General features: G+C 48.0%; 1 protein-coding gene across 1 annotated transcript in view; it reads right to left on the minus strand.

Annotated features, from left to right (window-relative positions):
• Nucleotides 1-1,859: 1,859 nt before the first annotated feature.
• The window catches only part of PLCH2 (phospholipase C eta 2), a 64,326-nt gene continuing 43,172 nt past the window's right edge, over nt 1,860-23,013 (minus strand). Inside the window, 17 exon segments of the mRNA XM_050322414.1 lie at nt 1,860-2,089; nt 2,091-3,744; nt 7,308-8,331; nt 12,644-12,723; nt 13,568-13,714; nt 14,205-14,289; nt 14,661-14,785; nt 14,964-15,071; nt 15,340-15,522; nt 15,695-15,792; nt 16,128-16,228; nt 16,695-16,784; nt 17,501-17,659; nt 17,939-18,046; nt 18,304-18,475; nt 20,159-20,279; nt 20,745-20,948. Of these exon segments, the coding sequence (XP_050178371.1) occupies nt 2,008-2,089; nt 2,091-3,744; nt 7,308-8,331; nt 12,644-12,723; nt 13,568-13,714; nt 14,205-14,289; nt 14,661-14,785; nt 14,964-15,071; nt 15,340-15,522; nt 15,695-15,792; nt 16,128-16,228; nt 16,695-16,784; nt 17,501-17,659; nt 17,939-18,046; nt 18,304-18,475; nt 20,159-20,279; nt 20,745-20,948 (4,541 nt within the window). The 3' untranslated portion in view covers nt 1,860-2,007.

The raw sequence follows: 23,013 nt of genomic DNA on the forward strand, positions 1-23,013 counted from the left end.
ACTTGAACTTTGCAGACAAGCAGAGAAGATCTGAGCCAGGGCAGAAAACTGAGGGAATATTTTTAAGCAAAACATACTGAAGACCATCTGAAAAGCTTTAGTCAGAGAATTAAACCCCTCCAGCCCTCACCCACATCAATGTGATACCACTAGGCACAGTTACCTTACTTTGTGATGTCTAAGAGTTTAAATGATTGAAGTGCCAAATGATACTAAAATTAGAGGCAAGAACTCCTTTCAGCCCCAAAGAAGGGACAGCCAGCCCTGCCAGCAGCAGTGTGAGCTGAGGAACAGCTGCACTGTGCACTTTGCAGCGATAGGAATAGAAGGGAGTTTGGAGCAAGACACATGAGGAGCAAAACTTGGCTGCAGCATTTCAGCCAGACTTCCAACTTCCTGAGGGATGAAACAGGGTCACCTGTGCTCCTGGCACAGCTGTAGGAGAACCCACTGGCTCCTTGGGTTCTCTCTGTGTTACAGAGCTCCTCCTCCCAGCCAGGCTTTGGCCCCTGTGCTGTCTCACACAGCTCTGCCAAGACTCGCACGTGTTCTGCTGGAGTTGAGCTGGGTCTGACCTGGCTACCGCTCTGAAAAAGAGCAAAATGAAATGTTATCCACAGAGGAGGTTTTCAAACAAAGCAGGTAAAGTTAACCATGTTTGTGTATCCCAAACCGCAGTGTTTTGTTACAGCTAGAGAGTCAAGAGCCGGAGGGTTAAATATGTTTATTTTAGTAGTGTAAGGTGGTTTTACAAACAAATCTTTAGAGTTTGTAATATACGCAAAAGAATCATTACAAAGGCAAAATATCCTCTCAATAATTGGGACTCTATGGAGCCTGAAATAAAATTAAACCTCTGTTTCTCTTAAAATGCATCTCAGTAAACATTGCTCTCCATCACTGATAAAATGTACATCTATAATAAATGACATCATAATTGGGGGGGGGACACGACAACATCCCTAAAAATAAAAAGTAAAAAAAAAAAAGTGGGGAGGAAAAATTATTACTCTGTTTAGGCTGTTATTTAATTCTAAATACGTCCATCTAAAAAAATTAAATATCTCTCTTTTTTAAACATATCATTGAAAATTTTGCATGGCAGTGCAATACAGAAATAGTAAAATTCATCCCAAAAGTGCTATGTACAGCAGCATTGGTAAAATACCCTCAGCAGGGGCGGTGCTGTTCCCAGAGCTGACCAGCACACTCCTCAGCCGTCTCTGAAGTCCAGGCAGAAGGCATGCCCTGTGCAGCCATTCCCTTCTCCCTCCTGTCTCCTTCCCTCAGGTGATGCCTGGGGACAAGGAGCAGTCACAGTTCAGGTGCAGGGTGTGCATGTGCCCATACATGTGCAGACATATTTTTGCATACACACAGGTCTATATATATATATATATATATTTATATATATAAACAGGCTGGGCTTAAAAAAGCATTGCTTTGGAACAAGAGAGCTCTTCTTCAAAGAGAAAATATGGATTTTCACTGAAATAAGCAGGTCCATGATGGAAGACAGACTTTATCTACTACATTATTAATTCCACTGCAATTCTGACTATTTTCCAGAGAAGGCACCCTCAGAGGCCTCAAACTCTTCCAGAAAATAGAACAGGGAACATGATTTGAAGTCCAGCCTCCTCTCATGGATCCACAATTTGTAAGAGCAAAATTTACCTTAGCTGTCGCTAGCATCACATTGAGCTACTAAACATCAAGATTACCCGTGGTAAGAAGAATTACTGAAATTAGCCAAGACCAAGAGATTTGCACAGAGCAAACTGCGGATGCAAGAAGTGGTCACACGAACAGGAGGCCGAACTGGAGGCTGGCAAAAGTGTAACTAAAAAAGAATACTCATCTATTCTTTTGGAGTCCTGACATTAAGCACCCTTGGAGGCGAGGGGGGGCCAGGAAGCACTGAGCCCTGGCAGGCTGCTCTGTGCCCCCCAGGGCTGTGCTTTGCTGGGACAGGAGTGTAAACATTGCCTCGCTCAGAGCCCCGGGTCACAGTTTGAGCATGAAGAACACCTCGGTGTCCGCGCCGCAGTCGGGCTGGGCCTTGGGCTGCGCTGTGAGCACGGGGGGCGGCCACGTCCATGCACACAGCCCTGGCCACGCTGCAGGCCCCCTCGGGGTTGCCCCTCTCCTCGATGGGGCTCCCCCCGAGCTGCCCCAGCCCCTGCAGCCGCTGCCTCTCCTGGGCCTGCCGGGCCCTGTTGGCGATGTAGCGCACGCGGCTCTGGCTGCGCGAGGACGAGCGGCGCAGCAGCCCCGCGCTCTCCCCCTCCTCCTCCGACTCGCCGGGCTCCACGCTGATGGGGGACGTGATGTCGTTCTCCTGCTGGAAGGCCGTCAGCTTCTTCAGCTGCTCCGTCAGCTCGTCCCGGGACTTGGCCGGGGGCCTCAGGCCCGAGGAGCGGCGCTGCTCCCGCATGGAGCGCGTGACGAAGCTCCTGCTGATGCTGCGGTACTTGCTCTCGAACGTGCACACTATGTCGTCAGAGGTGAGGTCTCCCAGGCTCTTGGATTTTGCCTGGCTGTTCCCAACCGTATCGCAGGCTTTGGATTTGTTGGAAGACTGTCTGAGGCTTTCCATGTAGAGCCTGCTCCAGGTGTGCCTTCTAGGGATGGACGAGAAGGCATCCTGAGGGCTCCTGGCCAGGGGCCGGGGGCACAGCTCATCTGCCGGCAGCTGCCCAGACCTCAGGTTGGGGTTGGACTTGCTCTTGCTCACCAGTGGCATCTCGTTGGTGCAGGTGGTGGCCGAGCGTGGGCGCAGCCCCCTGCGGATGGCCAGGGGCTCCAGGGGCTCCAGGGGGTCCTGGCGCAGGCCGAGGTCGGGGAGGCTCTTGCGGGCCAGGTTGGGCAGGGACAGGTCGATGACGGTGTCGTTGGAGGACATGCTGGAGGACGAGGACATGCTGTCGCGGTGGCTGCTGCCGTCCAGCTTGCTCCAGATGCGGTCGTTGCCAGTGGCATCGAAGTACACCTCTGCTGCTGGGGACAGGCTGCCCGGGGGCTGGGCTGGGCAGCCCGACGCCTTCGGGATGTCACTCTTTGCCCTCCTCGCTGTCACGTAAGAGCTCGTGTGAGGAACAGAGGCAGGCAGAGCCTGTGCAGCCCAGCCCTTCTGGAGAGTGCCTGCCTGCATGCTGCTGATGCCACTGCTCTGCTGTGGAAGAACAGCTGCTGCCCCCAGTTTGTGCCCTTTGGATTCAGAGGTGTTTTTCCTGTCCATCAGTACCTGCCCTGGTTGGTGGTTTTGCTCCTGGCAGTTTCCAGCAGGTTGGCCAGCACTGTGATCTGCTGCCGCTGCCAGCCTGGCTCTTTGGGGATGTGCTGCCAACGCACGCTGAGCTTCAGCCTTCCTGCACACCTGGGCCCAGCCACCTTCTTCTGAGACACCTCCTGCCATGCTTGTCCTCTCATCTTCCTGGGCTACTACACTTGTGTCAGCTGCTCCTGGGACAACCTGCACTTGATCTTCTGCAGCCAGATTTGTCCTTTGTTCTCTGGTGAGTGGAGATTCCTGAGGCTGGTTGGATGTGCTGCTTCCTTCTGATCGAGCCTCGGTGGAGTGGTCAGACACTGACCCTTCTTCAGAGTCACTGTAAGGGGTAACGGGCAGAGGGAAGACAAGGCTGCAGTGATGGGTTTCACTGGCAAGAACAGGCTCCTCTGTGATCGTTTCTAGGCTGCACAAAGAAGTGACTGACCTCTGCATGGAGAAATGGCAGACGTCTGCTTGGGAGGCATGGAAAGAGAGGAAAAAGAAAGAAGCAGAGATACAGGGTTAATCACCTCTCACAAACCACAGTTCCCACAAAGATTTATTCCTTCTGTGTTATCATTTTGTTTTCGAGGTAGTAATTGAGTATATAAATCATGATTCTTAAAATAACTCATGGATTCAGACGCCAGGCGAAAGGCAGCGAAAATCTCTGCTCATTCAGTTTTAGCTGCCCAAAGCCCTGTTGTTTCACAAATCTCAGTCCATGCACAGCAGCACCATATGACTGTTCTGGTTTTCTTATCAAACAGCAACAGTGCCCAGCAATTTGTGTCCTTTTTGTCCCCTTTTGTGAACTAAGTTTCCTTCCTCCACTATCCAGCCCAGCTTGAATGGCTCCTTCCCTTCCTTCCAGCTCTCCCAGGGTCAGTGTATGATGCCAACCAGCCCATGTACAATAATCAGAACACCAGTGCCCAGCCAGCAGACATGATCCCAGTGAGCAGCTGCTCAGGAGAGAAGCAGCACAGGACTCGTGGAGCGGATTACAAATGGTCCAGATGGCACAGTGGAATGTTGGCAATGGGACTTTTAAAAACAAAATGAAAACTTCAAACAGACTTTGTTCTCCTAAAAAAAAAAAAAATCCAAAACTTGGTAACTTCTTTTTCAAAAACTCTACAGACAGAGGGTTCACGAACAGCAGGCTGACAGTACAACCCTGAAGAATCAGCTGGAGAAAATGCTCCATCCCCCTCAGTGTCTATGGCCTGTCCCCTGAGGGCCAAAGCAACCATGCCAAACACAGCCCTTCCCACAGCTCCAGGGCACGGGGCTGACATGCATTCCAGAGCCACACAACACCTCAGGAGCACAGGACAGGGGACAAACACAAACCAGGAACACAGGCAACAGGGGGCTCGAGGCAGGGACACTCAGCAGAGAGTTACCTTTGACTTGCTTGTCCTTTCAGTTCTTAACTAGAGAGTGTGCATGTCGAATAATAGGACAGAACAGAGGAAAAATCCAGTTAATGTAGGGAAGGCAGGTGCAGGTAACAGGATAAATTAGTGCTGAGGGAGGGAAAGGAAACACACAGGAATATTCACACGTGTTCGTAGGATCCTAAGAATTTCTGACCAACCAGAGCACTCAATGGAATCCATAAATGGACAGTATTAAGTCCATTATTTTGTCATAGAAGAAGACAGACAATTTTTGTTAGTGTTGAAGAAATGCACTCCACTGGAGAGGGGAATGGAGTCATGGAATCCCAGAATGGTTTGGCTTGGAAGGGACCTTAGAAACCATCTAGTTTGAACCCCCCTGACACAGGCAAGGGCACCTTCCACTAGAGCAGGTTGCCCAGAGGAAGATGGTCTCCTCTTCTACAAAGCCCTCTCCTATTGCTTTGGAAAAACAATCACCTGCACTACCAAAAACTGCCCAGGAAACACCTGCCTTTCCTTCAGCACCAGGATTTCCAGCTGGCACAGGGAGCTCAGTGACAGGAAAAGGCTGTTCCCTGGCCTGTGTGCCATCAGCTGGGAGTGTCAGAAGGGAAGAAGGAACACGTGCCCCTAAGCAAAATGCAACATTCCCAGATTCCCAGTGTCTGGAAGAGCGTGAGGAAAAGCCCAGAGGTGATCAGACTAAGGAGCCTCCTTTTCCCCATGCAGGCTTGGCCACCAGCACAGACTGAGGCACGCTTGGAAGGCAGAACACTGGAAAATGGAATGCTGTGCCTCAGAGGGAGAAGGAGAGACTCGAGTTTCCTGTCCTGTCCTTGGGGCACTTCCCAGCAGCAGAATGTTGATTCCAAAGGGCAGCCCCGCTCCCAGGGCTGTTTCCTTGGTTTCCTGGCCCAAGGCATGGCCTTGCAGGATGGGAAGGGAGCTGTTTGTGCAAACAGAGGGGCTGTCACTGCACCAGCAGCGCCCAGGCCAAGGCACCGGTTCACCGTTTGAAGGGTTTGCTGATTCCATGCTTGGGAAGTCAGATGGATTTAATCAAATTTCAAGCATATCACAATATTTGTTTAGTGGCTCGGGGGGCTGGCAGGGGAGCTGGCACTGATAATGGGAAATGGTTTCATGTGTCACACCACTCAGAGCCTGTGAAAAGCCTGATGCCAATAATTTAGGCACAGAAAGAGCTCTGCTGCCTTGGATCAACTGCAAGTCACGGGAAGCGGCAAACATCTCCCCTCCCACTGTCCTGGTATTTTCCTAAAAGCTCAGAGCAGATAATGGAAAAATACATTTAAAAAAACCCAAAAAAACCAACCAGAAGAAGAATTGTAGACACCCAACCAGATTAAATAGATCAAACAAATAAAATATCTTAAATTTCTGGACGAGGCTTGCAAAGAAGCCCCCTCTAGGTGGGCAGTCAGAATCTGTTACTGAGAAAAGAATTACATCTTCAGAAGCACCAAAGTCACTTCCCTGTTCCTGAAAATGGAACCATCAGTGGACAATTAAGGACAAGGGGGAGGAGTTTGAAGAGAAACTCTCAGAGTCACAGCCAAAAGCTCTATTTCTTTTCTTCCTCTTTACAATTCTAAGAAACAGAAAACTCTTGTCAAAATCTCTTTCCTTCTCTCCCCCTCCTGCCAAATCAGGAGGGGGAAAAAAAAGCCATTTTCCTTATTAAAATGTATACTTTGATTGCCTCTGTTCCACTTTCCATCTGTACAAACACACAGTTCACGGTCCCAGTGACCACAGACCTATTTCTGCCTCTAAACAGCTCTAAAACGGGGCAGTTTTAGCAGCTGTGCCCCAACTGGACACATTCTGCTTTGCAGTGGGAGATTCCAAGAGTGGCCCAGCCCGGCTGATGTCAGGGAACATCAGCTCACACTCTGCTGCTTCGTGCTGTGCAGCTGTGCCCTCAGGGGACAGGCAGGGTCTGTGGAGCCCTGAGTGAATCTGTAAATGTTTGCATGCTGGGAATTTACACATTTAGGATCAGAATGGGCTGCTGTGCTTATAGAATGGGATCTCCTGAATAACCCAGAGCAGGGAATTCCATCCAGTAATCCCTGGATTCGTGGCAGTACTTCTGCAAGTTCTTTGAGGAAGGAACTGGTTAATGTTAGCAGAGTGCACATTGGACCTCATTCCTGGTGTGGATATCCCTCAGTGAAACACAAGGACTGATAATGGAAATATTGTTTCCTGATATGGGTTTCCCACGTTCAATCTCACTCAATGCTCTGGTTTGGATCTTAAAATTGACTTAGTATCATACCACATTCACCAGGAAAAGCAAGGAAACAAAAAACCCTGAACACACAACCCAAACACTCATGGACTACTGACAGTGTTACTACTGCAGATGGTTCACTAGGCATGGAAAGGACTAATCTAGACCAGACACGTCTACAAAAAATAAAAGAAAAATATTTATGCAGACTTTTTTTCTGTCATTGCCAAAATTAAAAAAGAAAAAAAAAAAGAGCTCTTGACAGCAAAACAACATGGAGGAGCCTCTAAGCAAAGATGCTATGCAGAAGCTGAGACGACGACGTGATCTACAGTGGGGAAGGGTGAAGAAAATCTGGTCTTACCAGTAAAGAATATAGGGGATTTACTTCGAATTTCCTCCAACTTTTGAACGAACAAGGCGTTCATTTCCCTCTGAAGGGTGCCCACTTGCCTTCGAGAAGGTTCAGACCAGTGCCTGGGGAATTCTGGGCTTCCAAGGCTTTCTAGACTGCTGGAGTTGGAGGATATAGAGCCATTGCTGGCCGCAACCAGGTTGACAGTGCTTCCGTACTTGCCACCTGCCTGGCCCTGCCAGCGCTGCCGGGAGTGAGCCTTCCCTCCGTGACATTTACAGTCAGCGCTCCTCTTGCCGGGGGTCACGAGGGGCCGGGCGCTCCCGGCGGGGTCGGCGGCGCTGCCGGGGGGCTGCGGGTCTGCCTGGGGCCTGGGCTGGGCTCTCACCACCCAGGTCCTGAGCTCCAGCCTCTCCTCCGCCGCGGCGCCGCCGCCCCGCTCGCGGGGAGCGCGCTCGGCCCACGGGCCCTCCGGGTCGGGGCTGTCCCTGGAGCCGACCATGCACCTCATGCAGTTGGTGGCCACGCCGATGCTGCCCGAGCCGTTGATGGCGCAGCGCGCGAACACGCTCTGCTTCTCGCCCGCCGGCTCCTGCGGCCGCACGCGCTGCGCCCGCGGCAGGGGCTCGCTGAGGGCAGCCCCTGCCCGGGCACAGCTCTGGCTCTGGCCCTTACCAGACCCTTGGGCCTTACCTTTCCCCCCCTGGGCAGCCGCCTCCCCGCCGGCGCCATCCCGGGGAGCTGGGGACGGAGAAGCGCTTTCCGGCTCTTGCACGAAGCGGGGCTGGGAGGCAGCGTCCCCTTCCCGGTCCTCCCCGGCCCCTTCCGAGCCGGCGTCCTTCGTGTCAAAAGCGATCTCGGGAAAGCCCTTCTTGTTCTTCTTCTGGCTCTTGGTGGGGGCGCTGGCCGTGCGCCGCAGCAGGTGGCTGCTAAAGGAAGGTTTGCGGTGCAGCTGCCCAGCAGCATGACTGTCCAGAGAGGCCTGCTTTGGATTTCTGAGAAACAGCCCTTTTAGACCGAGAGCTGGCTTGGCCTGCAAAACAAATACACAGGTACCAATATAAAAAGCCCTTCACAGAAAAAACACAGCTCTCTGCCTTTGGGTGCTGGAACTCACGAGCAAATGATCATCCACACACAGAGCCTCCTGCCGTATTCCTGTCACCAGCATGAGAACTAAACCAGAAATAGGACAGGGACTGAAAATGAAAAAAAATCACTAACACCAGCTTTGCAAAATATCACATCTCTTTTTTTTTTTTTTTTGGCAGTTATGTTTTTAGATAACGTTTTCCAGCCACACTCATCTCTGTATTTGCCATCCCTTTCTAGCATGTAGCTACTTATAACATCTACATAAACATTAGAGATATTGAAAAGACAAAGCAATAAAAAAGGAATTATTTCTGTCTACAAGGATCTCATTCTGAAAGCTGAAGAGTTTCTCAGTTTCACCCAAAACATATGTATTGAAATTACAAGCTGGAAATGCATTCTCTAGGAACTGCTGGGAAATAAATGCTGGCCATAATATAGAATATTTTTTCAGTCTAAAAGAGATTTACACTTCAATCGAATTGAGCACTATCATGAATAGCAGGTAACTATATGCAGACAAATGATCACCAAATATTTCAATTTCTATGGTAATTTCCTACCATACAACACTTATCCAAAGACACTCGTGTATGTTCTCATCACTGAGGGAACACACTATAAACAAGGGAAGTTAGTCAGTGTAACAGTACAGTTCTTCATATTCTTCACTACTTATGAAAGCACTAAACACACAAATTCACCATCATAAATCTCCCACCATCATACAGGTGATTCACATGTCAGGGAGCAGTGTCAGCATTCCTGTAAGCATTCCAGCTGCACTTGCCAACTTTTAAACGAGGCCAATGCCCGGTACGGTGTTGGTTGCTCTGCAGGTACAGCCTCCTACACCCAAACCACTCCCAGCAGGCAGAGGAACTGCCCTGCTAAGCTGCTCCTCCTCTGTTCTCCTGGTTGCCCAGTTAGATCAGGCTCTGTAGCAGCTGCAGCACAAGGACTGGATAAACCCAGGGTCCACCAGCCTGGCACTGAAAGGCACTGTCAGAGCCCTGTGACAGGACCTGCTCAGCATCCCGGCCTGCTGGCACTCGCTGTCAGTTCAATTTTCACCCTGTGATGTCATGTGAGGTCACATCTCTGCGGTGCCAAACAATGGCACAGAAATGTCTCATTTAAATTACAATGGTCTCTCACCCCCCAATAAATATTTGAGTGCCTGTTCCTGCATTTCCAGTGCTGCCCTGCAGGATTTAATGGGCAGACATTGGCTGCCCTGTGCAGAGAGCCCTCCGTGTGCTGCCCAACCTGCCATGTGGCATCCAGGTTCCTTTGCTCACACTCAGCCCAGTGAAAGCATTCACACTATTATTTTCATAATTGACTGAAGTTTAGTTACCACATGCCCACCTCCAGTGTGAGTAGGACATGATTAAAAAGACGCCTAAAACACCCCTTAGGATAAGGTAAAGGAAGGTAAGGATTGATTTTTCCCACACAAGGCAAGGAAATTGTAACTTAAATACTGGGAAACCTTCTGTGGCAGCCAGGTTATTGAACAGTCTGCTTGGATTACTGTGAGACAAGTTGGCAAGTACATGAACTTTTGCTATAGAAACCAGACAATATTTGCAAAACCCAGAAAAAACTGTCACACAAACACACACACAAATAATATCCACCAAAAAGAAAAGGAAAGCACCGATGGAATGGGTGACACGCAGTGCAGGGCCCCGGGTTCATTCTGGCTTGTTTGGTGCAGCTTTGTTAAGCTGGACACTATTGCTTGAATCAGTGGAGTGATTCAAGAATCCAAAGGCAAACTTGGTTAACTTAGAGAAAGAAAAAGTTTTAAACGAGGGAAAAAGCCAAAAAGAGAGCAGTTGTGAGGGAGATCCAGGACACTGTGCTTGCAGCTTCGAGCCCAGCTTCTGCAGGGCTGCCTCATTCTCTGAGGGAGACTTAAAAACAGCACAAGAGGCTTTTCCACAATTTAGCAAACGATTCACTGTTAATGTTCTTTTCCACGTGAAAGGAGGGGTTTCAATTATTGCACTGGAGAGAAAAGGCAGGAGAGGGAGAGACTCAGACAAATGAGAGAGGCTATGGAAGGACCTTTATCCTGGATCTGCCTCACACAGGGAGGGCTCTCTGGCTGCCAATGACCCAACAGAAGTGACCAAGTCAAATGTCACAACTCATGTTCCACGGGTTGGAGAGCTTGAAAATGCTAATAAGGAACATGGATGCTAATGAAGCTACCAATTAAGGCATGCAGGTGTGTGGTGGTGTCACTGCACCTCCCCAGACAGGAGGGGTACCTTCAAGGCGTCTAAAAACGCTCTGCTTCTAAAAGGAGACTTTTTTGACATAGAGAAGCCCACTGAAATCACAAACAGACAGAGCAAAGGCAAAATAACAGTGAGGGAGGGTCTCAGAGATAGGCACACCTAGAAAACCACCAAAATTCTGCAATACGTGAACACACCACAGAAGAGACAGGAACAGAGAAAAGTCTCTCCAGGGAACAGAGCAATATGGAAGAGATTTCAGCTACACACAAGTGGAGGTGAAAAAAAAATTGAAAACTCTGCTTTAGTAATATCAAGCTACTGAGCTGGTGGAATATCTCCATTTATAAAAAAGCCCTAAAAGGTTAATGTTTGCATTTGAGGCTCTGGATTAATAAAGGATGGGTAAAGCCAGGCTGATAACTGGGCTGATTTTTAACTGGCCCATAATTAAGATAGGGGAAACAGAGAAATAATTCTAGCTTTGACAGAACTCTGTTAACCGAAAGTCAAAGCAGAAAGTGATTGACAGAGACCAAAGCAGAAAGGGCTGTGTAATACTTGTTCCATATTTTCAGTAGTTTTTATTAAAAATTATAAATTAAAACCCCCACAACCAGCTTTCCTTCCAAATCCCTATATTTTAATTATGTCAGTGCACAGCACCAGGTTCTCAACACCAGCCAACCCAAAGAGACTGCAGTGATAATGAGAAGCAATAAGGGATGAAAAGGGAGTAAAGCAACTGGAAAAACAGATCAGTGCAGTAGTTTGGAGGGTAATGGGTAAGGACAGGGAGGAGACACTGTGACACACAAGGGCCTTATGTCCTCAAAGTAGCTGCCAAAGTTTAAATGGGCAGGTCACCCTACTGCAAACTACAACTATCACCAGCCAGTGGCTCCTGGAGAAGCCTCTAAGAGCAAGTAATTATGAAAGGCTCAGTAAAGTCAGGATGAAAGGAGACAGAATGCCCTGCAATGTTGCCAAAGGAGATGTGAATTGAAAACACTTAAAACATTCCCAAAGACTGTGAGCGTTGCCCCTGCCATCAAACGCTGCTGTCAAGGGCAGAGACCGGGAAGCTGTAGGTAACTAATGGGGGACCGAAATTTAGCAGCTTAGAAAGCCGTTCTCCTTTTTAAGGAGCGCTTTCACGCCCCTCCCGAGGAGCAGCTGGGATTCCCAGGCTGGGGGATGCCTCCTCCTGCAGTCTCGGGGCCGGAATTGCACCTCGGTACCAGGGACAGCTCGGGCTGCCCAGGGCTCTGTAAGGGCTTTGCTGCCGGGATTTCATGGACTTGGATAGCACAGAAGGCACTAAATCCAGTGCTCTGCGGGCACAGAAGCTCTCTCGTTTCTAGCTGGCCTAGGACAAGTTTGAAGTCAGGGCTTTACTTTCATGGGAATTTAGATGTGGAAACCCTGAGTTGTATTCTTCCGGCATGTGAAGCAAATCCACTCTTAATAACAGACATGGGGTGTAAATAAGCCCAACAACTATTACAAGGATCACTTTTCCTCTGCATTTTAAGTGTTGTTATGGAAAAAAAACCCAAGCAAATAACCCTGAAGAATTTAATTAAATGTAAAATGCAAAAGCACCAGGCAGAGCCTTTACAAGCTGTGCAGGCACCAAGCACTGAGGGTTCAGGTGTGCAGCTGTGGCTCAGTAAGGTGCAGCCCCAGGGCTGGACACAACCAGATTTAGATAACTGTGTGTGTGCTTCAAGGAAATAACCTTAAATAACCTTCCCCTGTGGCTTCCCCAAAAAAGGCACTGCAAGAATCTCGGGTGTAACTTTCCCTACGATTTTTCTTGATCTCCGTGGATGTTCAGAAGGGTCTCACCACGACAAGCACAGAGATGAAGTTTACTGTAAGTGAACAAATGTGTTGGCTTGGAGCTTCACCCCCTGGGCTTCCCTGGGGGGCTGCAGAGCCCTGTGAGCTCCTTGCCGTGCACAAGCTGTGTCACACAGCCCCAGAGGCACTCACCTTACCACAGATGTCATTGATGGCCACGTGGACGAAGATGGAAGCCTCTTCTATGCCTTCCAGGTACACGTGTCTGTAACCTGGAACAGAGTGGGCAGAGCTGAGTGGGAGCAGGGCACGGGAGGAGCAGCTGGGCACCTTCCTTTTGCAAACAGCAAGAGAAAGCCAGCAGGGTTTTGCCAGCCCCTCCTCACAACAAGCATCCAGGCTGTGCATCCCCTCGCCACACTCAGCTACCTGGGTCACACCACTTACAAACTTCACTGCCATTTCTTCTTGTCCCTTTGATTTTATGAAAAAAACACCCATGTCCTGCTTTATCCAGGCTCTGTTATTGCTGCTGTCAACCCATGACTTAAACTTTACCACATGGGGGCTAACAGTCCATTTCTAAAACTGCAAACATTTCGTCCAAGGTCAGTTTATTGAGACTGGATGTTGGCTTTAAATCTTAAACACCAACTCTTTTCTTTCCTTTGAACGAAGACTGAACTGAAAGCAGAAATGGGAAACTATCAGCAAATGGCATTTAATAACCTGGATCCCATCACTAGAATGGGTAACTATATGTTCTGCATTAAGCTGTTACTCACAGTCATAAGAACAATCAAAACTAGTGGTTTTCAAAAACTGGCTCAGGTAGCCTGCCAGGCCCTCAGTATTTAGCCATCCTTCTTAAGAGAATTACCCAATTTTTGAAAATCTAGTCCCAAAAGCCTGGAGTTAATCAATTCCATCTTCATCCCCATGTAAGTCAGTAGAGGACCAAGGCAGAGAACTCAGGGTCCAAACTCCAGTCTCTTGTCCTAACTCAAAACTTCTGCAGCAGACACGTGCACACAATGTAATCCAGCATTTAAACCTTCAGTTACCCCAGAACAAAGGTCCCAGCCCCCTAATTTGGGATTTCCCCCTGTGTCTTACCTGGCATCATACTGCTGAATGCTATTGTCCTCTGCCCGATGAAATCCCGCCCGATGGGGTCGTGGTCCCACACCAGGAACCGGATCAGGGCAATCTCGGGCATGTGGACTGTGAACACCAGCGTTTCCTCCCACATGGGGTTAAAACCTGGGAGTGAAGGACCAGCTTTGAGGGATTTCAGTCACAACAACGAGAAGAAAGCAGGCTGCCTGCCTAAGGAGTGCCAGAACTGCAATGCCATTCCAGTTCTCCCAAAAGATTGATCTTGTTCTTGCAGAACCCAGTACTGCCCCTGGATTCAGCAGGAGACACAACAAGGACCTTATCTAAATTTGGCCTTGTTTCAGCAGGTGTTTGGACAACCTGACTTACTTTTGAGCACAGCAAGCTCAAAACAGCCTTCTCTCACACTCACAAGACAAATGACTTGTTTTACACCAAGACCCTCAGCACTTTTTACCAACTCAGTCAAACAATTCAAGATCCGAGTCTAATTAACATAAAAAATGCTTAAATCAAATTGTCAGTGGTTTGTCATAATAGGCACCAAATCCTATCTACTCCAATCCTTCTGGACAAAACTTGCCTGAAAGAGGATGTTTCAGCTTTAAAAAAATGAAACCCCAGATAATCTTACCATTGTCATCAACTACTCTGGTTTGCTCTTTGAAGCAATCCACAGGTAAGCCTATAACTTCTACTTCAACAAATGGATCTATGATCTGAAAAACAAAATGTATCAAATATTGAAAAAATGAGTGACAAAGATGCAATTCAAACACATGGTTTTTACAATGTGGGCACTGCACTTTAATGTCTCAGTAATAACTGGTCCTGAGCCATCTGTAATTGCTTATTATGTTGATAAGAATTTGTTTTTTGTTTCTCCTGGATACACTGTGTTGACAATTGGAAGAAAAACATCAAACCATTGCTGTGGTGCTTAGAAGTGAAGAAAAGCACCTAAAGATCTGGGATGGCAATGAGCCAATTTCCTCACGTTCTGTGACCCCTGACAGACAACTGCAGAAGGTGAAATCCTCACCCTTATGGAAATAAACCTTATGCAACACAAGAACCGACTGTCCAGTACCTCTCCTCTGTCTCCCAGCATGGAATCACGTGGTTTGGGGAGTTGTTGACCACTGATAATTCTTAGAACCAACTGTTTCTTCAACTGACCAGGCAGTGGGTCTTCAGAATTTGGATTAAAGACACCTGTAAGAATGGGAAGTCACATAAAGTGAAGGAAGTGCAACGTGACTTCATTTATAAATACCTTCTGGCTTGTTTGCTTCTAGCATCAGAAACGCATCTATAAACAAACTGTAACAAGGCTCCACACCCAATCTGCTCCTGCAGTGAGTGATCCACTGCTTTGGCTCCCTGTCCTTACCTTGACACATGCAGTTTGGTTTGAGGACATAGCCACAGTTCCCATTGGCACTAAATTTGGCCCGGTTCAGTTGCAGCATTCTCCCCTCTGACTGGTAGTTCAGTGCAACTGTTTAAAAATAAAAAAAAAAAAATTCAGATCTGACTTCTCAGATGCAGAAACTCAGGTGTTTCACGCAAAAGGATTCTCTTATGTGATGTCTATCACGTCTTGAGGGAGAGCAGCCCTCCAGAAGAGCTCAACTCTGAGGCCCTCCTGCACTTGAGAAGTTCATTTATTTCCATTTATCACCCAGCTGGCAGCCAGGGTTCCAGCAGGGCTGGAGGTTGTAGAACACCCCCCCAGAGCAGAGCAAAGCTGCCCCTGTGCTGCTCACCCAGCTGGCAGCCGGCGTTCCAGAAGGGCTGGGGGTTGTAGTTGCTGGAGTCCACGCGGTACGAGGACGGGTAGATGCGGGACAGCTGGTGCTGGTTGAAGCGCAGGTACTGGGCTGGTTTCTGCTGCAGGATCTGGTGGGCCTTGGTTTCACTGAAAGATGAAACCTGCCAGCTGGAAGAGACTGCAGGGAGAGAGGAGGAGATTAGAGGTAATCTCCTTGTTTATTTATTTATTATCCAGATAAAGCTTGCAAAGCTACATAGCACTTGCCCCTCTTAATAAGCAGATATGTGAAAACATTTCAGGTTTTTTTGTACAGCAACTATTTTCAGCAGACGTTTAGTTCAACCTACTTTCACTTTCAACATCATGGATGCCAACAGACTTTGTGTACTTCACCAAGTCAGACAGGGCCCTGGACAGCTTCATGGTTTTCTTCTGTCTGTTTATCCTAGGAAGAGAAGACTCTTTAATTTCCCATTAATTAAGGGATAAATCTTACCTTCCGTATTTTAAAATAAATCAGGGCAAAGAAATATATGAGCCACTAAGGGCTCAAAATGCATAAAAGGTCCACTGTGCTTTACTAATTAGTCTGAACTGCACCAAGAGATCCTTCTGATGATGTTGTGTCTACCCATACACCAGATTCTTCTCTGCCCATACACCAGATGCCTTCAGCCTCCAACAAATTGGCATCTTGACCTGAAGCAAACCTATTTAGTGGTGCAATTATGTAAGTTATCTTTTTTAGAAACAAAACTGTCCAATCACTTGTTAACAAACCTGCTGTAATGTGCAGAGCTCCTGGCTAAATTCCCTTGAGAATCCGAATCATCTTCACCCTCTTCCAGACTCGAGGCTTTTTTCAATTTGCTTCCTTTTTTCTGTGCCAGAGGGAAATAAAACCGTAACATCATAACTGTGTGATCAAGGTTTGAGCAGCTGGATAGATTTCTGCTTTGTTATGCCAATGAGTGTGTTACTTACAGCAAATGGAAAATGACAGCTTTTGTAACACTCAGTACTGCAGCACATGGGGACAACTCAGCCCAAGGTCTGAGCCTTGTTGTAAAGGAAGCACAGATCCTCAGATAAAAGGTGCAAATGAAGTTTTGTGTTGTTTTTTTTTCAGTGAGATCCAAATGAATTTTTGTGTTTTTTTCAGTCAGACCCCAGATGCTTTCAGACCTTCATGGGAATTGGAGCTGTGTGTTATGCACCGTGCTGAGCAGCTCCCCAGCAGGAGCAGCCTGAGAGCCAGGTGCTGCAGGCAGAGCAGTTCTGACATCCCTCCCCACTGTGTGCAGAGAAAAACCCCTGCAAGAAATCCGCGTGTGGGGCAGAGCTCACCTTGCGTTTGGAGAAGCTGCCCATGAGGGAGCGGCTGTGCCTCTTGGTGCTGAAATCCTCCCCAGCCTCCACATCGTCCTCCAGTTTGCTCTGGAGCAGCAGAGGCAGAAGAGCAGAACACAGCAGATCAAACAGTGCTGCAGCCAGAGCAGCTGCTCAGCAGCACACAGGGATGGGTTCCTGACACACCCTGTGCTGTGCTAAGGGATCCTCCAGGTCCTGGCCTTGCAGTGGCTCTTACAAAAACAACCATCTGATACATCCTGTACATCATGAGGTTTAAAGTACACACGGAACTCAAGCCACAGAATGTTTTGGGAAGCTGATTTTTAGTTCTCATCCTTATTTTAGTTTTAATCCCTGGTTATTACACCTGCTTATTACTGGCAGATCTCCACTGCTTTTCATTTGCATGGAACAATCTTCTTAAAGCTTTTTGTGGCTTATTACAAAGCCTAAAATGAAAATGCCTCAAATTCATGAAGTGTAGTCTGTGGGCTGAGTGCATTTTTATAAATTAGCATTAATATAAAATTAAAATACAAATGTAAATGCAGAGAACATAGACAGCCAAAGGAAAAAAAGCTCAGCTTTCATATGCAGTTTTTAAAATGGAAAATCAAAGTCCTTTCTCATGTACATTTCATGCTCCAGTTGCTGTGTGAGTAAGAAAAAAAATTGGTGTATCTGACAGTGATGTTCACCTGGCATCATTATTGACTGCAGGAATTCAGCTATGAAGCTGAAGTCAATAATATATGGATTCAGTAAACTAGTAAAACACAAGGACAATAAAACATGCTCACCTTCTTACTATCAGATTTCAGCCCAGCCTTTCCTGCTGATGGGAGAGTGGAAACTGTAAAATTGTTTGGATCTTCACAGTCACGGATTTTGGATTCTTTTATCAGTGAGTCAAGCTTTTTCTTTGCTATATTCTCCACTCTCTTCCTATTAGCAGATGCCTACAGACAGAACAGAACCATTAAACCAGGTAGCGATGAAAAAAGTAATTAAAAAAAAGTAATTAAAACAGTTCTAATTAAGGCAAGACTGACCCCTAGCAGAGCTATTCAGATGTAATGTCTGCTCTGCTTTTGTCCAAACTGTCCCTGTGAAGGTTTAGAACCTAAAACACTTGTGATGAACCCCATAGGCCACATCCACATTACAGAGAACTCATAAAAGTTTCTTCTCCCTGGGATGGGAAGCCTTGATGTTCATTTACATTCAGCTTAACTTACATCTCCATTCATTAGTTTGCAGTCATCATCAATCTCATCAGCACTGTCCTCATCAGAAACTTCTCCTTCCTCTGCATCATCACTGATGTTGGCTGGCAGTTTCTTGCCCTACAAAATAAAACCATCACACAGGCAGGTTTTCATGCAGCTCTTGCCACCACCACACCTTCCAAAAAAACATTAATAAAAATTATTCAAAGCAGCCACCAGGTTCTTGCTGGTTGAGAAGATGTTTGTTCAGAACCTTAAGCACCAAAGAGTGCTTTTTGTGAGACGGTGGAAGTTGGGGTGCAAGTGAGAGCCAGGCAGGAATGACCATCAGCACAACCAGAAGGAGGGACAGGGCAAGTGGAGCAGGTGCTCACCTTGACCAGGATCTTTCCTTTCAGGCTGGCAGGCGAAGGGAGCTTTGTGGAGTCCTCGCTGTGCACGGAGGACAGGTCCAGTTTGTCCCCCAGGATCTCTGTCAGGTACTGAGCCATCTTCTTCTGCTGCACGATGCTGCAGTGGTTCTCGATGGACAGGATAACGGGGTACCTGGCACAGACAGAGCCACCAGCAACTGCAAATTTAGCTGTTCCAGCGTGAAGAGGAGAAGGGTTACTGCTGCCTGGGCATTCCTGTGACAGGCACCACCAGTGACTCCCACAGGGGAGAGAAATCCCCGTGGGCACAGGACTGATACCCCACTACTCCCCCCAAACTGAATGGCTGATTTTCTGACAGGCATGGGAGAATTAAAATTCTGCAATCTGATCTGATGCATTTTTATGCCAGAGCACACCTGTCACCTTCCTACACCACTCAGCCCTGACCCCCCACCAGAGACTCCAGCAAGCCATTCCTAAGGAAAACCCAAACACCAGTGCCACCAACTCTCCTCTCCAATTGGTCCTTCAGCCCTTTTGTACTTGCACACAGAAAAGTAAATAAAAGCTACAAGAACTGAAAAGATCCCCAAGGGGGCTTTGTCTCCACCTTCCCACTTCCAACAACCAAGTGATAAACCTCCTGTGTCAGTTCTTCCACGAGTACTTTTCTAATCAGCAAGAGAGCAGTGTTACACAAACAAGCCTGTAGACAAAGCCTCTGCTGCAAAGACAGTCAGGGTTATTTCCAGACTCAGTTTTATTGTTGTCATTTATTGTTGATTCTCCAGGCTGAGCCCAAGGAACAGCAATGCCTGGTTGTCTGAAAGGGAAGATCAAGGTAAGATTCGTGGAACATCTACTCCAGTGTGGCTGGTGCCATGTAAAACCACTCTGAAGATGGATTTCTGTGTAGAGAGGATGCATTTTTTAGGATAAACACAAAAGCCCGTGCACAATGCAGTTTTGTAGGGATGAATTATCAGGGATTCATTAATTAAAAACCAATTATGTCTATCCTGACATCTGATCCTCATTAGTTCCTCATTAGGAAAAATAAGGCTTTCAGACAATGTCAGTGCAGGACAAAACTTTCCCAGTTGATGACGTGGTCCCAGTTAACCTTTCTGCAAAGGTTTGAAGAACAGAACAATTTCAGAAGCATTGCCATACATTCTGCTGGCAGCTTCCTTTGATTTATTTACCCTGTCTTCAGGGAATCTGAAAAATTTCAGGCTCGGAATTTGTTTATCTGGTCTGAAAGTTAAATGTAAGTTTAGCTCAATTCATAAAGGCAGACGGGCTGCTCTGGGGAAGCTACTGGAAACTTTTTTATAGAGATAAATTAATTTATTTTTTAAAAAAAGATAGGTTGACTATAAGGAGGAGGACAGTAACTGCCAAGGCATATGAAACCTCCCATGTATAATGCTTTGATTTCCTGAGCAATGTACCTGTAGGGAACATCACCCCTTTCTCCTGAGCACTCTGCTTTCCCCACAATTGGGCTCCTGACTCTGTGGATTCCTGTGCTGCCTGACTTGTTTCCTATCCCTGGAGCATCAGAGTACACACCCAGCAGGAGATGGTGGTTAAACTGCCAGCCCTCCACCAAAAACATTCACTGGCCAAACACACCATTCCCCTGGTCTTCTACAGTGGCAGTGCCAGCCCCACCCCTCTGTGTGAACCCCTACTCAGCCTGGCCTTGCTGTTGCTTCCTGAGGGCTTTCCCCTTGGAAAACAGCCAAGAATTCTGCCAGGAATTCTGGGGGTTGGCTCTGCTCTGCCTGCCCGAGGATGGCAGGGAACACCCCCATCCACAGCCCCGGGGCTCACACTGGGTACATACTCGTTCTTGATAAAGGCATATTTGTTGATGGTTTCAATCACATCTTTGAAGAGAATTTTGGAGGTCAAAGTGTATCCATGGTGGACAATCGGCTCCCCATCGGGCCCATCCCAGCAGTCAACTGTGGGACAGAAACAACAGCAGCCATCAGGCAGGAACACCGGGGCCACCAGCTGGGGCACACCCAGACCCTGCAACTTCCCCCAGCAACCAGCACAGCAGGGCCCAGCTCCCTCCCAGCCCCTCCTCGCTCTGCTGAGCATCCTTCCTCAGAAAGAACTTCCTGGCCTGGAATGTCTCCTGTGACCAGAGCTTTGAGAAAGCCCCCAGCAAAAAAACTCCATTTAACCAGTGCTGAGGAGTATTGGGACAGGACACACTCCTCAAACCTTATTTCCAGGCTCAGGGAAATTTGTCCAGTATATCACAGCGTTGTTTTGTTGTTCTTTATGAAGGGGTGACACCATTTCCCTCCCTGGCTTTTCCCTCTACCCAGTATCAGCATGTCTTCTGCAGAAATCAGGAGTCTTGCCCTGCAGAGAAACAAACCGACAGATCTCACTGCCCGTTCCCTTTGGCTCTTTACCTTCCACGCAGCGGCAGCCGGACTGCAGCACCCAGGCATACATGTCCACCCGGGACTGGGACATCAGCTGGTCCCCCATGAGGTAGGTGTTGTGTGAGGAGGTAATGAAGTAGTGACTCAGAGGGTAGCTCATGTCCTGGTTCACGTGGTAGTGCTCGGGGTTGAAGATGTCCCCCGATGGGCTCCGCATGTAGTTGGTGAAACCTGTGAACAAACGACACCATCAGTAATGCAGCTTCGTCCTTTTGGCTGCTGTAACCTTCCTAAAGCCAGCCTAAAAATGCATCCCTGTGTTCACCAACATGTAGGATAAAGAAACAGCACCACTGCACCCCAGCTGTCACCATGGCCAAGTGTGGTTGCTGCTTTTCAGGAAATCTCCAGTTGCTTCGCACGCTTTCCCTGCTCTGCCTTTCCTTTTGAGGCTTACAATTTGTGTCAAAAGATTCTGCTGGGACGTCAGATCACATGGCATATAAAAGCCCCCAGAGATCTGCAGTCACATCCTGGCACTGCTCCTCAGTGAGGAGGTGTAAGATCTGTGGTATTGTACTGCCTGCAGACAGTGCAGGTGGCCCAACAGTCTGAGACAAGGGAGATACTTTCCTTTCCTCTCCTCTCTTTCTCCCAAAAATACCAGAGGAATGTCAGCACACATTGGCTTGCACAAGCTACACCCTGGAATTTGGATAGGACACCTCATGCACAAACATGCATGTGGAGGGGGAGATCTGCAGAACTGCATTAATGTCACTTCAGACACTGAAGTTCACTCCAGGCTCGACACCAGAATATCAATTAACAGTGGGGCTCTCGGTGCTGCCACCAGGAGAATGATTTTTCCAAAGCAGTGGGATGCTTGCAAACCCTGCAGACATCAGCACCTGGACCATTTGTGTACTGCAGTCACCACTGCTGTTGAGAAGCAAGGTTTTGGCCAGTTCTGATTTTATCTTCATGTGACACTGCTGCCCTCAGACCCACAGTGTACATTTGTGAACACACAGACCCTGCCACAGATCAGACTAACATTAAACACCGTCACTTCCATTTCAAGCGGCCCCCAGATATTTTTCATTCACCACCAAGGAAAGACTCCAATTCCCATTCCCACCCTGGCTTTGCTGCCAGCCTCTATTCGGCAGGTCTCTGCTTCCAGACTGCTAATGCTCCTGACATTTCACTCATTCCATAAATAAAACAGTGCCCGTGTAAAATCCTGCCAAACTTCTGAAGGGCTTAGCGCACCTTCTTTGACTGTGACAAGACAAAATGTCACCTTTGTGAGGGTTCTTCTAGGCTATACATTTTGTGTTGATGAAAGTTTCATTAAAGGAAAAGAGCTGATAAATACAAACAGCAGCCAAAGCTCTTTGAACAGCGCACAGGACACGGCGCAGGGAACTCGGCTCAGCCAAATATTTGAGGCTCTTGAGGCACCACAATCAGCAGTGGCACAGCCAGGGTGAGAACAGAGGAGCAACCAGCACAGACCCATGGATGAATATGAAAGGACAAAGAGCACTGTGCTATTATTTTACTACTGCTGAAGTGCTGCCAAGAGTGGGCAGGATGGTCCTGCCTGGGCTGCACCCACGAGAGGAATAAACACCCAGCTCCAGCTGCCATGGCTGCTGTGGCCCAGTCCCTCAGGCAGCACCTGATTTGTCTGCTGGGGGAGGGATCTGAAGTCTCAGCTACACACATGATGCAGTGCACACAGATCCAGTGATGCCATGCACACATATCCAATGATGCCATGCACACATATCCAGTGATGCCATGCACACAGATCCAGTGATGCCATGCACACAGATCCAGTGATGCCATGCACACATATCCAGTGATGCCATGCACACAGATCCAGTGATGCCATGCACACAGATCCAGTGATGCCATGCACACATATCCAGTGATGCCATGCACACAGATCCAGTGATGCCATGCACACATATCCAGTGATGCCATGCACACATATCCAGTGATGCCATGCACACAGATCCAGTGATGCCATGCACACATATCCAGTGATGCCAGTGCACACAGATCCAGTGATGCCATGCACACATATCCAGTGATGCAGTGCAGGCACAGATCTATGTTTCGAAGCAGCTCTTTCTCCTCTGCCAGCACCACCCCAGCAGTGTGTCCTGCCAGCTCCTCAGCACCTCTGTTTGGATGTTGTTATCATCAATACAGCCCCCAAATCTCCTCTGGATCAGACCTGCTCTGCTCTGCTGCACTTCCAGCAAGATGCTGGAGTGGTTGA

The sequence above is a fragment of the Myiozetetes cayanensis genome, unplaced genomic scaffold (assembly GCF_022539395.1).
Source record: "Myiozetetes cayanensis isolate MyiCay16 unplaced genomic scaffold, myiCay2020 scf28, whole genome shotgun sequence".
NCBI lineage: Eukaryota > Metazoa > Chordata > Aves > Passeriformes > Tyrannidae > Myiozetetes > Myiozetetes cayanensis.